At 39.3% G+C, this 16,190-nt stretch overlaps 1 protein-coding gene across 2 annotated transcripts; it reads left to right on the plus strand.

Moving 5' to 3' along the window:
* Window positions 1–6,544: 6,544 nt before the first annotated feature.
* CYCD4;1 (CYCLIN D4;1) lies at window positions 6,545–8,892 on the plus strand. Of its 2 annotated transcripts, none has more exons than XM_068460548.2 (6): window positions 6,545–7,011; window positions 7,346–7,432; window positions 7,554–7,652; window positions 7,743–7,944; window positions 8,039–8,166; window positions 8,303–8,892. In XM_068460548.2, exons 1-6 carry the CDS (start codon window positions 6,688–6,690, stop codon window positions 8,525–8,527), a joined length of 1,065 nt encoding a protein of 354 aa, XP_068316649.1. In that variant the 5' UTR covers window positions 6,545–6,687; the 3' UTR covers window positions 8,528–8,892. The 2 variants fall into 2 exon arrangements, with proteins under 2 accessions (XP_068316649.1, XP_088554780.1); XM_088698654.1 differs by having other exon boundaries at window positions 8,039–8,174; window positions 8,303–8,465.
* The last annotated feature ends 7,298 nt before the right edge of the window (window positions 8,893–16,190 follow it).

Raw genomic sequence — 16,190 nt, forward strand, 5'->3', positions numbered from 1 at the left:
TATTCGACCAAAAATTTGATTAAGTTTATGCCCGAATGTGGATGCCTAGAAATAGTATACCAATGAGCCAGTAGACGTTCCATGGTGGATGAAACCATGGCCTGGCGCATTTCCCGTTTGGCGTTAATCATCAGTGTTGGTAATTAAGTCGACCAAGCAAACCGATTTACCATCCCAAAATATGAGAACTTGGTATAGTGACGAAGGAATGCAACACGTTTGATGGATACAGTCACGGCCAAGCAATGCATTATATTCGATCTTTGAGTCAATTATAAAAAATGCGGTTAATTGGTTGCGACCTGCAACATTTACCGCTAACGGGAACACCCTTTTGGTTTGGGACTTGTCGTCGACGAAGCTGCTCATGGTTATTCCTGACGGTATGAGTTCGTCATTGGAGCGGCGTAATGCCTTCATGATGGATACATGCATGATGTTGATTGTGGCCTCACAATCGACAAACACTTTAGAAATTGGGTATCCTTCAATATGAGCCATAACGTACAACGGCTTTAGATGTTGGAGATTAACAGAAGATAAGCGGGGGAATAATTTAGCCAGGGCTACTTTAAGTTTGTTGTCCTTACTCGTTTGTCTATCTTCTTCTATGGCGATGAAATCGACTTGTGTTGCTTCCTCGGCAACCATGTCCCCATCCAAGAAATTTGGCTGGTGTGTGGTTGGTCGAAACTCAGTAGGTAAAACATAGACCATGCTGCTTTCCATGTTTTCAAGGACTGAAGGACCCATCGGGTCTTGGTCGTCTTCCCCTAGGTGATCGAGTGCAGTATCATGTTTTTTAGCATTCTCGTCATGGTCATCTTTTGCCTCATCGGATGCTTGCTTTTGTGGTATAACACTTGGACTTGTTTCATTTTGGCTGTCGTTTTTGGGCATGCTCGTTGCTGAGGTTTGATTTTGTCCCTGCAGTGTTTTACGGGCTCATTCTTTATAGGCAATTCGTGCGTTCCTTGTGTCTAGGTACGCATCTAAACGCGCCACACGATCTTTCTCATCAGCTGTAAGGCTGAAGAGAGATACGGCTGAGAAGACTTGGAAATGATATCGTAAATGCTAAAGGTCTTCAAGGGAAAAATGAAGCTCGGTGGTGTCTATGTCTGTGTATGGGTCAACCTCGAAGCTGAGGACCCGAGCTTCACGTATATGCTGGAACCTAGCCTTTATTACTGGATTAGTGGTTTTCTGGATAATCTGTTCAGCATCAGGGCAAGTTAGTGCTAAGTTGAGGGCTTCTTGACATGCCTTGGGCAGGCCGTACAAGCTATTGGCGGAATGTTTCTTGTGAAATTCTAGCATGTACTCCAAGGATTCGCCGAGGAATGAAGGGTGTAGATTCCGCCAGACTTTTATTAATGGCTCTTGTGGGGATAATTAGGGAAGCTTGCTTTCGGCTTCTTTTATGAAATGCTCGAAATAAGCTTTCATCTCCCCAGGCTGAAGAAGAAGTTTGATGCGTTTCTCGAACTCTTCAATGGTAGTTTTAAAGTCATGATCAACTGCCTTTTTCTCTTAAAGTAATTCGGCTATGATGGTTGGGGTTTGTTGGTCATCGCCGCTTCTTGCTTCCTCTTTCAGCTGCCACCTGGTAGTTGAAGTAGCCTGCGCTGCCCGTCGTCGAGCCATGTAGTCTATCCACTGGCAGCGACGTTTCTGAGATTTGGATAACGCCGTATACATTCCAGTAGGAGAATTGTAACTATACCAACATTGGTCACGTGGCTTGAAGGTTTTTTGACTCACCGATGAACTCAAACTGCTGGAATTATGGGAGTAATAATCCTCATTATAAAACGACGTGTCAAAGTTAAAACGTCGTTTGGCTGAGGTTAAGCGGTTCGTTCATACTTGAGGACCGAGCCTTTCGAACACCTTCTAGTGCTGATCGGCACCGAGTTCCTTTGGAGGTGCCACTGCAACCGTAGACAGTTGCCTTGGTGTTGGAGGCTGAGGTGTTTTCTCCTTAGGTTCGGTTAGGACAATGAGTGTTTTACAACCGCCACACAAAACCATTGGTCCATCAGCTTCTTTTGCATTGAAGTCTGACATAAATTCGACTATGGTCGGTCTCGAAAACTTCATAGGCGGTTCATTTGAAAATAAATCAATCTTGAGTCGTGGCTGAGAGTTCTGCTTTAGGATATGTTTTACTGGGATGAACTCAGCCTTCCCTTTCCCTTTGCTCTTGGGCAGATAAGCATTCACCATGCCAATTATCGTCGAGGGAAAGGGATTAATGTTGACAGTCATCTATTTTTCAGGAAACTTTAGCTTGCCTTTATCAATCTAGCTTTGAATGGCATCACGGAACATGACACAATTGTTGGTGGTATGCTTGTTCGAGTTATGGTACTTGCAATACGTTTTGCCTTTCAACTCTTCAGCCTTAGGAATGTTATGTCCTGGCCGAAGTTTAATGATATTTGCCAACAACAACTGGTCAAAATTTGGATTGGCCTTGGTGATGTCGAAAGTGTAGACTTTTGATGTTTTAATCGTTTATTCAGAGGCCGAGCAGGTTTTGGCATCCTTGGAATTAATTTGTGCTAATGCCTTGCAAATGTATGGTTTATCTATTACCATCTCGGCCGCGTCCACATTGGTGTATTGGGAATCCTCACATTCAGCTGATGGGTAACTAATTGTGGGATTCTTGTATATTGTTCCTCAGGATGGGGGCTTCAAGATCTTTTCCTTTTGGAGGAAATAATCATACTGCTCGACGTGCTGGGCCAGTAATTACAGATCTTGGAAGTTTGCCCCCAAGAATTTCTTTTTATATTCCACATCTAGGCCGTTTAGAGCGATTCTGACGAATTCATCTTCAGGAAGAGGTACTCGGCACCAATTTCTGGCCAACTTGAACCTTGGTAAGTATTCCATTGGCGACTTGTCTAATGCTTGAGCCATCCTAACTAGTGATGAAACTGATATTTCCATCCTCGGCCGATAGAATTGTTCATAGAATTTTTTGATCAGGTCCTCCCCATTTTAGACGGAATTAAGCGAGAGGTTGATGTACCAAGCAAATGTTGAACCTGTTGGTGAGAAGTTGAATAGTACCAGTTTATGGAAGTTGCTATTAACATCTCCACACTGTGTAGTGAGAGTTACATGTTCTAACAAAGACAACAATGATTCTCCAGCAAAAAGGCTGAAATCTGGGATCTTAAAGCCTTTAGGATATTCAAACTTCTCCATATAAGCCAAGTATGGATGGATGGATTTTGGGAACTTTGGCCCCTTTTTTAGGGTCGAATCAATCATCTTTTAGACCTTAATCATATTGACGGGTATTGTTTCCACTCCCTGGTTAGATCCGTCTAATTTACCGCTTGATCCTCCTCTTTTTTCCAAGTCCATCAGTTGGAGCCGAGCGGATCCTGTCTTGACTTCCAGTGGATTATTCTTTGAAGGCTTTACTGACCAATAGTTCAAGCAATCTAGTGTGTGTATCACCATTACTTTGTATTACCTCGAGCAAACTGTTCATTTTTTGAACTGCTCGACCTGGCGAAATTGCTCACTAAGTCGTATTCGAAGAAACGACCTAGTCGGGGGATTAGAGCCTTCCCCACCATCTTCGTTGCAGTCTTCCATTATCCCTTCGATTAAAATGCTTGTGGTTTTGTTGGGAATTTTTGCTTTGCGAGGCTGGTCGCCAAGACAAACTTCATTTTCTCAGTGCATCCATCGCATTTACAGCTTCAAGTGTCACAGTAATAAAGGGATTTTGTGCATGTGACAAATCTTGTCTAGGGCCCTGAACCGGCAGGTTGGTCGTTGACTTTCCCATAACTGTTTTCTTTTTTACTGACCCTGTCTCAATGGTCATAAACTCCGAAGTTTTAGCACTGGGTCCCACTGGGCGTGCCAAAATGTTAACCCTAAAAACTACAAAGCCTACATGGCGTGCAGGCCGAGTAACTAATAAGCTAACTACGTCCTTCGGTTGATGCAGGGTGTGCCAACTCGTCGGCCGAGCTCAACCGACGAGTAAAATTTGTTGATGTTGCGTTGAATGCGCTACTAACTTCTAGATCTTGCAACTGCGACCGAGGAAGGAACACGTCTCGGCCTTCGAGTTCTCGAGCCTAAAGACAAGGCTATTAGTTCTGTGAAGTTCATGAATCGTCGGCGCTGGGTTCGGTCATAATGATTATATTCGCAAGAGTATAAGCATGTTGAACCTGCTCCAAACTATATGGACATGAGTACTCAAAAGAGATGTGTGTCTTGATGGTAAATGTTGTTCGGCCGTCAGAATGCCGAACTCTGAAACTCACTTGTGAGTATCCAATCATAAAACCACTCAGCGTTCAATGTGCCGAATGTAGTAACTTGTAACACTTCACTTGGCCTAGAAGGCTAATAAGATGACCTCTTCCAATAAAGATTCCAAAACCTTTCTTGACCGAGACTTGGATAGGTAACCAGTTGGCCTCAACGCAGTGCTGCTTATCCAAACTGAAGGTGCTCCTCGGTCGGCTGATTCTACGGCAACAATGCTGTTTATCCAAACTGAAGACGTTCGCCGGTTGCCTTCACAGTGCTGTTTATCCAAACTAAAGGTGTGTTGGTGGAAAAAGAAAATAAAAAAAATCTCAAGATGTTTGAGAGGTTTGCGCAGGGCAATTTGTGTGTTGAATTGGAGGGGCTCTCGAATGACGCACCTCTTCTATTTATAGCAACCAATCTCATCTTGGCTGAATCAGAACTATAATCAGATTAGGATTCTTCATCCTAGTCCAACCAGGGCTCGGCCAATCCTACTCCTACTAGGACTTTGAACCAAACTCTCTATCCGGCCACCTTCACTTCTCAAATCTCAGCGTCCTCACTCCATTGAGACTCCTTATCGTACTAGGACTTCGAGCCATCCGCTCTTATCCAAATCACTCCTTCTTGCAATAGGACTCGACCGCCCTAACTGAGCGGCTTATGACCACTAGACAGCTCATAGTACGTTAGGAAAAGCTTTGGGCCGAACATAAACGTACGCTTGGCCCAATAGTATTATTTTGGGCCCAATCAATATCATTCTCTCCTTAGACATATTCATGAATCATATATAACCGTGCACAAAAGAATATGAAAAAACTGATGTCTAGAGTGGCTCGTTCCTTCTCGCCGATGTGATATGGATTTTGAGTCTCCTACATTTGTTCATTTTTTTTTATTAGTTAATTTTTTACTTTTTTAAGAAACATATTTCCGAGCTGTTTTGGAAAGATGAAAACTCTCTTTTTGTTTTCTTTACTTAAATTCTACCAAGATTTTTTATTTGATAAATTGTTTTCCTTAATTTGGTAATGTTAATTCAATCCAATTAAAATTTGAATCCCAAGTCGCCACTAGTTTTTACTAAAATTTGGCCTCGAGTGTCGGATGTATATATCATCCTCTTAATTTTACAATTCTTTAGAAGTCCACTTGAGTTGTTGACTCTCTTATAAGCCTTGAGTTCGTGATGACAGGTATATATGCATTATCACAGGCCTAATCATTATCCCTCATCAACCTCTCTTAAAAGTTATTTACCCACCAACAAATGATCAACTGTATTTAACACATTTTTTGTTTTTTTTGTTTTTTATTTTTTATTTTTTATTTTTTAACAATGAAATTTTAATTTTCTCACATTGTCTTATGAGCTTTTGAAATCATAGTAATTTATATGCATTTTGTCCGTGTGACTGTCTAATCACTTTTGTTCTGCTTGAAAGTTTAATCGTTAAAACCTATTTTTTTTTCTCACAAAACGATACCCAATCATATATTTTGGTCCCATTGTTAGAAGTGTGGCTTACATGAAGCCTAGAATCGGGTCATACGATTTGTTACGTCATCATTTAACAATGATGTAATTATGATTCCACAAAATAGATAGAGATCACATATTTCACATTGCACATTGTGGTGTATCATACAATCAAATAGATGAAAGACATATAAGATTATACGACTATAAAACTTTGTGACAGATCATATGTAGGATGTAAAACATAATTAGCCATGCAAAAACGTCAATTAAAGTTTTCTTTTTCTAATACAACACTAAGGATGGAAAATTTGGGCAGCTATAATAATGTGATATAGAACTCGTCATCAAAGAAAATGAAACTTGACGTAATAGCATAGATGAATATAAGTACACCGTATTAAGTGGCAACCTCAATAAAAGTTTAGTATGAATTTTGTTTATATTGTGTCTTACAATTTTTTTGTTTTTTTAACAAACGATATAATCTACACTGAAGGGGTAGGAAAGTGAGTTAAGCCTCACAATGAGTTAACAAAAAAGTGGTTCAAATTCGTATTTGGAGAGAATCAAACCTAAAATCTTTCATTTACAAGTAAAGAGTAATACCATTAATTTAGGAATCCCCTCCCCTCACTCCCACATTCCTCGTTTACCCTAAACACACATGCTCATTTCCTACATAAAGCTCCTCTCTTTGCTGTCTACTCTCCCCAAGCCCCTCTCCTCGTTCTCTCTCTAACCTCTCTTTGTTTGTATCTACACCACTATTACACTTTGTTTATAGACAGACTCTCATTTGTTCTTGGGTTCTGTTGTGCGATGAAAATGCCATCTTTGATAAAACCCAGACTCTGATTTGATGAGATTTTGCTGGGTTTTACAGGGCATCTCGAGGTGCTCCAATGACAGACAGCTTTGACTCTGCCACCTCAAACCTTCTCTGTGCAGAAAACTCGAATACCTGCTTTGATGATCTTGATTCTAAAGTAACAGATGACTTGGGTCACTTCCCATCAAATTCCCACAAATACAATCAAGGCCCCAATTTTGATCACGACCGTAGATCCAAATCCATGATAGATTTTTCCTCACATAGTGAAGAGTGGGTGAGTGAAATGGTTAAGAGGGAGAGAGAGCATTTGCCCAGACACGATTATCTAAGGAGACTTCGTTCTGGGGACTTAGAATTGAGCGCTAGAGGGGAGGCCTTTGATTGGATTTGGAAGGTTGGTGGAGTTTTTACCCTCTTAAGCCCCATTGGGTTATTGCTTTTATTGGTTCTTGCGATTGCTATCCAGGTTTCCGCAACTGGGTTTTGTTCTTCGAGAACTTCTTAAAACATGTTTCTCTGCAATGTGACTTGTTTGATTGTTTTCGAGATGCCCCAAGTCTATCTAAGTTGTTGTGGGATCAATGATCATGGCGTTTGTTCCCAATCTGGTTGTCTGTGGCATCTCATTGGTGTTGTAAATTTGGATGTTGTGTCTCTCATTTTTTTTATTGCTAGTATATACACTGTCGGTTTTCGTGATTACTGAATTGTTGTGTTGCGATCAACAGGCTCATTCCCATTACAATTTTGGGCCATTGTGTGTTTGGCTATCTATGAACTACTTGGATCGCTTCCTTTCGCTTTATGAATTGCCTGTAAGTTCTGGAATTAGAGCCGAAAGATTGTTTCTTTTTCTCGTTTCCTTTACGTACAATGTCCTCTCATTTATGCTGCTTCTGTTCTTGATTTTGCACTTCACTTTTCGTGTGAATACAGAGAGGTAGAGCTTGGGCGGTGCAATTGCTAGCTGTGGCTTGTTTATCAATAGCAGCCAAAGTAGAGGAGACTAATGTACCCCAGTCTGTGGATTTACAGGTGTACAAGTCATGTGCATTGATAACTATGGCTGGACTTACGTATTGATAATTCGGCAGCTGGTTTTGATTGTGTGTGGATTGTGCACAGGTTGGAGATCCCAAGTATGTGTTTGAAGCAAAAACCATACTAAGAATGGAGCTTCTTGTGATGAGCACCCTAAAATGGAGAATGCAGGCTTGTAGTGCTTACTCTTTCATTGACTACTTCCTCAGCAAGATAAGTGATGATCAATATCCGTTGGCATCGTCCGTATGTAGATCAGAGCAACTCATTTTGAGCACAATCAGAGGTCCTTTTTTCTGACTGTGAATGAGTTATATTTTGTTGCTTGATGTTCTTGAGGATTGATGGTTCAATGAACTGCTGGATGGGAATGAATGCAGGTATTGACTTCTTGGAATTCAGGCCTTCTGAAATCGCTGCAGCAGTCGCAATTTGTATTTCAGGAGAAATACAAGCACAAGCAGTTGACATGGATAAGGCCATTTCTTGTTTTGTACATGTAGACAAGGTAAAAAGGTTGTTCAAGAGATGCAAACCCTTGATAAGACAAATTTGCTTTAGGTCTTAAGAAAGTTTCTTCGATTTTATTTTTTCTTTTTGCCAATGGAATGGTTTCTGAAGCTTTTCTGTTGTGGGATTTTCAGGAAAGAGTGTTGAAGTGTGTTGAACTGATCAAAGATTTGTCATTGATCAGAGGTTCCGCCAATCGGGGAAGCACCTCAGGTCCATCGGTGCCCCAAAGTCCGGATGGGGTGTTGGATGCTGCATGCTTGAGCTATAAAAGTGATGAACTGACAGTTGGGTCAAGTGAAAATTCTTCACATAGTAGTCCAGACATTAAGAGGAGGAAACCAGACAATCAGTCATGAGATATGAATTTTTCTCCTTCACACCCAAGCCAATCACTTTGGTTGAGTGGGAGTTTTGGTGTGGTTTTTGGAGGTTCCCTGTAGTAACACAGAGAGAGAGAGAGAGAGAGATGAGTAAACTACTGTGGGAAAAATCCAGGGGTCTCATGCTTGTAGCATGAAAGTAGAGTCACCAGCTGTTTATTATCTCAACAGCCATAGATTTGAAAAGTGGTGATGATCCAGGGGTGCACAATTACAACGTTTTTGAAAGACATGTTGGTGTTTAGTGAAATACAATTTTTTGTTGTAGCTTCCAGTTCAATGAGAAATGGAACTGAAACTATATATAGCTGGAAAAAAATATTCGAAGTTTTGGTTTTTGACCTTTCCCCTTCAGATACAATCGTTGGTTGATGAATTTCTTGTACTCGTAAATTCTGAATTCGATTTTACAATTCCTCATTGTATAAACAAATTCGGATTAATTTAAAATTTGAAAAAATTGTTTCCATTCGTGGACATTCAAATGGTGACAGTGTTGAGGACTGATGTGCAGTGTGCTGCTATTGGGATTGGCAATGGGTTTTGATAGGTCCCATTGGCTCCACCATCAGTATTTGTTTTGAGTGGTGACCGGTCAAAATCTGAACATCATGCTGTATTTGTAGTAATGATGAAAGATAGGTGCAAACAACATAAACAACCTTGGAAATGGACCCTGCAAAACAATTTAAACTATAAATAATCGCAGGTTTGTTGCAGTTTTATTAGATTAGAAATGTAATTGTGTTAATCTTATCGTATATAAGGATATTCTCATGGAATTCTACCATATCTTAGACTTTAGATATTATCCTATTATAGTTGTAATCATATTGGGGTAAAGAATTTACCTTCCCTACTACTATCAATGGGGTGGAATAATACACACCTCACAATTACACATTTCTCTCTTTCTCTCTACTGTTGCCACACCCCGTCCATCTCTATACTTTATATGATTCAGTAAATTAGGTATACAACACATTATCAGCACGTTCTTGATGCTGCGCTAAGAGAGTTTGATCTTCAATCAGGAGAGTATTAAATTTTAATAATTCTTTTTAAGGAAAACTAATAAAAAGGGCTTGAAAACTTTGAGTTTTAACGATAAGGACAAAATAAAGGTTAAAGTGAATAGTACTATGATTGACTTTTTAATGTTAAAATATGGTTTTTCGTTAAAATGAATAGTACCGGGAGCATTTCGTTAAAGTTCCCTTCTTTTTATGATTAATTTATTATTTTATTGAATTGATCTACATGCTATTGATTCAATTTAATTTTTCTTTGTTGAACATGATACAACATATTGGAGATACAATTCCGACTTTCAGAGAATGATCTTCTACAAATTTAAAGGCTCAGTTGTTTTCTGCTAATCGGGTGCTTTTAAAATAAATTAAGATATCTGAAATGACTATGAAGCATGAAAACATTCTCCATGATGCATAAACCCCTACATTTATATTTTCCTTCCAATTATATATATTGCATATGTGTTCATATATTTTGTCAATATATATGTTTGTTCATGCAATACGCAATTATGCTATGTGGAATTTGTGAGTCAAAACATTGAAATTAATTTAGGAGTAATTAGGGTTTTTAACCCTAGAGATTCGAAAAAAAAAGAGAAACAAAATATGGGATCTTTTTCGCAGCTGAGCTGTAGCTCCACACCGCCCCGTCAAAGCGGCTAGCCTGAAGCCACACCACCACAGAACGACGTCGTTTCGACGCCATAGACAGACAACCAGGCCTTGGCCTGGGTTGAAATTTGCTTAGGCCTGAAGCCCTGAGTCCACCAACAAGCCTACACGCCTTGCTAGGCTTTGTCCTTGCTCTAGCATGCCTATAGCAAGTTTTGCTTGCTTGGCTCGCTTTTCCGCCTCGACCTGCGATCACCAAAGCCAACCCTTATGGCTAGGCTTGCTTTCCCACGACCCAAAATGAAGCCAACCTTTGGCTGGGCTTCGTGCGCACCTATCCAGGCCAGCTTCAGTTCTGGACTTGTGTCCCCCCCCCCCCCCGCGGCAATTTGGCCTAAAACCAGCAGCTTAGCTGTTGGGTTTCTTCCTAGAACCTAGCTCATAGCCTGCAGCCATAACTTGGGTTGCTTTGCAAGCTACACCGTGGCCCAATATGCCTTTAGGGCCTTGCCTTGCATATGGCAGCTAGCCCATAAAGATGGGCTACGATATTTTTTTCGAACCTAGTGCCCCATTTTTGGCATTCTCGCTTGATAACCATACTCCTATAATTTTTGGGACGTTATTAGTGAATGCTTATCAAGCTATAATTTTATTATCGCTTGGCCCAAAAAAAATTCATGCTAATATCAACCCGAATGTTATTATTTTGCTTCTACGATCAAACCTGGATGGTTACGATCTATTGAATTAATTAATGGAACCAGCAGTCCATTAATCTGACAATTAATCCAAATTTATAGGCATAAAGTCCATTTTTTGGCAATTAACGATTCAATAAATTATTTATTTTCTTTGAACCATTGACTCACTTTCGTAGTCCCAAAGCACTCACACTTGAGTTCCTGAAGCAACCCAAATCCACTACACTTAGTTGTATATTGTATTATGTGTTCTTGCAGGAACCTCTCTTTTATGAACTAAATGTTCATAAACTAAATTGAACTTGTAGTTTCAAATTTAGTGTCTTTGAAGCCTGAAGTTTTCATAAAACAATACACCCATGAAAACCCGACGTTTTTCATGAAAACCATGTCTTAGAACCCGAATATTCTAACTTTGATGCTTATGGATATCTTATTTTCATAGCACCAATCACAATCTTGTCCCCTCCATTTAGTGGATTGTTGAACCGTAACAAGTTTGATCTCACTGATTTGGACGTTTCTTAACATAAACCACTTTATGTGGGTACAAGATGTGAATCTCCACTTAACTATCAAGAAGCTGAGTAACCATTGAAACCAACAATGGCATGGAAAAGTTGAATAAGCCTCCGCCATGATCTTCATTCGAAGACTTATGCTCGAAGCATTACAAATGAAAATACCTCCCAAACAAGGATTCCATGGCTCTTTGGCTTGCTTCTATGAACTGTCTAATCATGAAAGATATTGCCTAAAACACACCATGATTACGTCTATGAATGAATACGATTATGAAGTTTGTAAATTCGATTGAATTTTGACTTGAGAATACTTTTATTGTCTATCCTTGTTTCTAACTGGTCCTGAAATAGCAGTATAGAGAGCAGAAGTTTACCAAATTCTCAGATCTAATTACTATCATAAATGTGAGAGAATGGTATAGACCCAGCTTCGACAAGGGATGCATCGACATGCATGTTCAGCTTCGACAAAGGTGCATCAGATGGTATTGCTCTGCTTTAGCAAAGACCTATCGAACAGACCTCTCCAGCTTCGGCTGAAATTTACTGAACCCAAGTCTTGGTTTGTCTCTCTCACAATTAGTTTTGAGTTTGTTTTTACATATGGTAGAATCAGGGCCTGTCAAGGTGGCATCATGCCCGAAGCGTGATATTTGGCACCTAAGACCTAAAACTTCAAGAATTAGGGATATTGTTACTGAACCTCAACCCTGCAGAATCTACTTCCATCTTGATGGAATAGATCATTGGTTATGCACCTGTTCATGCCTATACCAATGTCATTGATGAGTACCATTCTAGTAGTCAATATGTGAGACTAATTTTGCTCCACCAAACACTATTGGAAGAGCAGAATTTTGACATGGATGAACTTGTTGGCCGAATCCCCTTAGTAAACCATTTACTTTGTGAACATTCTTCTATGTTCTTGGATTCACATTTGGTGTTTGTTTTAGTTATGGATAATCTTACCGATATTGTCCTTGAATATGAATTAATTGAATCATGTTTCTTAAAACATGTGACCGAATTCAATTAAACACGTGATTAGGTACGGATGTGGGAAAGTTAGTTGTGTGGATGAATGCAATACTACGCACTCTTTATACCTAAATCACATCTCTAACAACGATTTCAGAGACCTTATATTCTCCCCATTCCTAAAGAACGTCGTTCAGTCTTAAGGATATTCGAGATGACAATAATCATGAAAGAAACCACCAATGGAAAATAAAGTAGAATATCTTTGCACCACTTCCAAAAATGAGCTTGAAGCATTGTTTTAGGGCCAATGGGCTATCTCCCATCTGGGAACACGCCACATATGGCAGGCCTGGAGTTTGGTGATTGAGCAGTTTACTTGCCTTGGCACGAACTTTTGGGACACTTAGGTCGAACAATGATGTTACGACGCATCTTCTTACCCGAAGTAAGGATCATGTGCTTACAAGCACACTTTGCCAAGCTTGCTTATTTAGGAAATTAGATTTCTATATCATCCCTCACAAAGATACGAAATGACCCCGTTTTCACAGTGGATTTAAGGGAATATTTGTGGACTAATCCAACCAAAATATGGACCATATAAATACTTATGGTTTTGGTTGATGAATCGACAAACTAGTCACAAGTTTGTCCACACACATTGTTGCTAAACCTCCTGGCCAATTATAAGAGTTCACCACCCTAATTGTCTTATAAAGTCTGGAATACTTGATAATGCTGGGGAGTTTATATTGAAGGTTTTCGATAAGTATTGCATTTCTTTTGGGTTTATAATTGGAAATCAAATTCCCAAGTTCACCCCAAAACAACCTCGCAGAGCGATCATAAAGTGCAATTTAATTGATCGTCATTTCCTTGGGAAACGCACCAAGCTTTCGGTTTCTGCCTATGGCTAGGCAATCTTGTTCGTAGCTATGTTAATCCACCTTGAAACCCATTGGCACCCAACCATTTCGACATTACAGTTGGTTACTGGGTACAAATTTGACGTTTCGTACTTACGCTTTTGGGTGTGCATTCCATGTGCCAAGTTGCCCCGTTGCAACATACCGACATGGTCCTCAAAGAAGGATGTGAATCTTTGTTGATCATGATTCCTTTTCATAAGCTCTTTAAAGCCTTTGCGTGCGATCACTTTATCGCTTATTTGCGGATTGTCACTTCAATGAAACAGTCTTCCCGCCATTAGGGGGAGATAAGAACGTCAACGTTCCTGTAGAACAACACGAATTTGCATGGACATTGCCCACTATGTCTCATCTCGATCCCCATACCACACAAGTGTGATAAGCAAGTACGATGTATTCTAGCTTTCAAAATGTTGCTCCAGATGCATTCCTCTAATCTAACTAAATTGACGAGATCATATACCAGTTGCAAACATGTCTGCAAGGATAGACGTACTTAACAAAAGTCGAGTCAACATCCTTTGGATGGTTTGGCCGCCTCTGTTGGATGGTCCAGTACATCGGCGGATAACCAATCAATCTATCTGGACATAAAGTACAACAAATCACTCGGTTCATAGGATTCACTTCCCTAGAAGATGAAGATCATGGCACAAAATGAATCCATATTCGATCGCTATCTCAAATTATTTCCATCTCATGAGATTAATCTGGATTACTCCCGAAACTTGAAGTTCTTGGTCCAATATACTAGTTTGGATGAGAAAATGGAATTGGAATGAGATTATCATCGATGATGTTTTCACTTATATGGTAGTTACTGACTTAGATGAAAAGGGATGATATTGAACCGTGTTCCGTTGATTAGTGACAATGTAGAACTGATTGAACAATTGAAATCACAATCCAGGTTAAATTCCTTACCAAAGTGTGTTTTAGACCTATCATTCCTACACTGCCCAAGGTAACCCTATTGTGTTACAAGTGGGAAAGGAAGCGTAATGAGATGAATGAAATAGTGCAATATGATACACGTCTTACGGGTCAAGGTTTCTCTCAAAAGCCATGTGATTGACTGCAACATTATGAAATGTGGTTAGTATTTTTCCATGGGGATATTAATATGGAGATCTACATGTAAGTTCCCAAAGAATTACATGGACTAGTTTAAATAGTTCCAAACCACGAAACACCCTTTCAACTCGTTTGAGGCATTCACTTACGGATTGAAGCAATCCGGCGGATATGGTATACTCGCCTAAGTGATTATTTGATCAGTTAGGGATATGAATTATGCCCTTGCATGTTAAACTATGAATTCATATTCCAAATTGCTAGAGTTACAGTTTATATCATTGACATGATTCTCACTAAGACTTTGAAAAAGCTTGAGAAAACTGCCTTGCACCTGAAGATAGATAAAGATACATAAAACTTCGAATTCCATAACCTCTTCAAGGGTCTCATTTGCATATAGCGTTGGAAAATCATAGGTATACTCAAAAGGTAACAGCTTAAGGGTGTAGTTCGACTGGTAGACCAAAATACTGTCAGAACAACTCTTGAACTTTAGGTCAAGGCATGAACAAGTTTTCCCAAGATACATAAAGATGAAGAATTCAGATCGTTGATATCACTTTTAGATTTTTTACGATTAATGCAAATATTGATCAGAGTTTATAAAGTCTCCACAACAATTTGAATCGTTCATCTTTCTACGTTCACTAAAAAAATCATGTTTTTCAAAAGGAAAATCTGAAAAAACGAAATTTGGTGAGAAGAATATAGCGTAAGGGTAAACGACAATTGGTGGTTAAATATAAATCTAAAATTTATGGATTGTGGAATCGAATTTTAGAGTTGAATCATTCATCTAATATTTTAAAAATTCAAAAACAATGTAACCATCATCCAAGCATATAGGATGCAATGCCAAGCGTTTGTATATTTTTTTTTTCACATTTTTCACACTTCTACATTAACTATTATGAATTTTTATTGATTTTGAACTCCCCCTAAAAAAAAAATGTTCATGAGGGTTTGGAGGATTTAAAATTCCAAACGACGATGTACCCACCTCAAAGCGTAGGGATGCAATCACTTAGTTTACATATTATTTTCACATTTTTCCACGGTTGTAAATTAATTATTATGATTTTTTATGTGCTTTGGTATTTTGTAAGAAAAGCAAACCACTTTAAAAAATTCATAATGAGTGGTCAAACTGGTCTACCTATGACGGTTGATCACCGTTGATCATAATTGACTGTGTTGACCCTAGTTTAAAATTACCAAACTACCCTTTTTCTTAATAGGTTGAAATGGGTTACCTATGATTAGACTTGTTAAGAATCTGTTATTAATGGGTTCATAACATGTGAACCAATAACGACCTGATTAGCTAATGTGTCGACCCGAAACACGTTATTTTCATGTCGTTTCATATTAAGTTAACAGGTCATGCAATAAATTATTAGGCCTAGTTTTTAAGGGTTAAGAAGCTTAGGAATGGATCAGAGTGAAGGAAAAGGTTTGGAGCTTAGTTAGGGTTTCTAGTGCTTAGAGATAGTTTGCTCTTCTTGGTGCGTTCTTCCCTCATTTTTTGTCCTCCTCAACGTACTGGTGCCTTCTATTTACATAAGAAGGGATCTTGTCAAGCTCCAGCTAGGGAATGCCTTGGTTTTCTCTCTTATTCAAGTTTTGCTAAGTCTTCCATTCTCATTTCCATGGTTCCAGCTACATGGCTCCTTTTTAGTATAACACTGCAGAGGGTTGGTTTTCCGCAACAATTCCACATCATGACTCTTCCAATGCTCATTTTCATTTTCTCCCTCATTTTCTGTAAAAGC

This window comes from Pyrus communis, chromosome 1 (assembly GCF_041283825.1).
Source record: "Pyrus communis isolate YQ-2024b chromosome 1, ASM4128382v1, whole genome shotgun sequence".
In the NCBI taxonomy this organism is placed as follows: Eukaryota; Viridiplantae; Streptophyta; class Magnoliopsida; order Rosales; family Rosaceae; genus Pyrus; species Pyrus communis.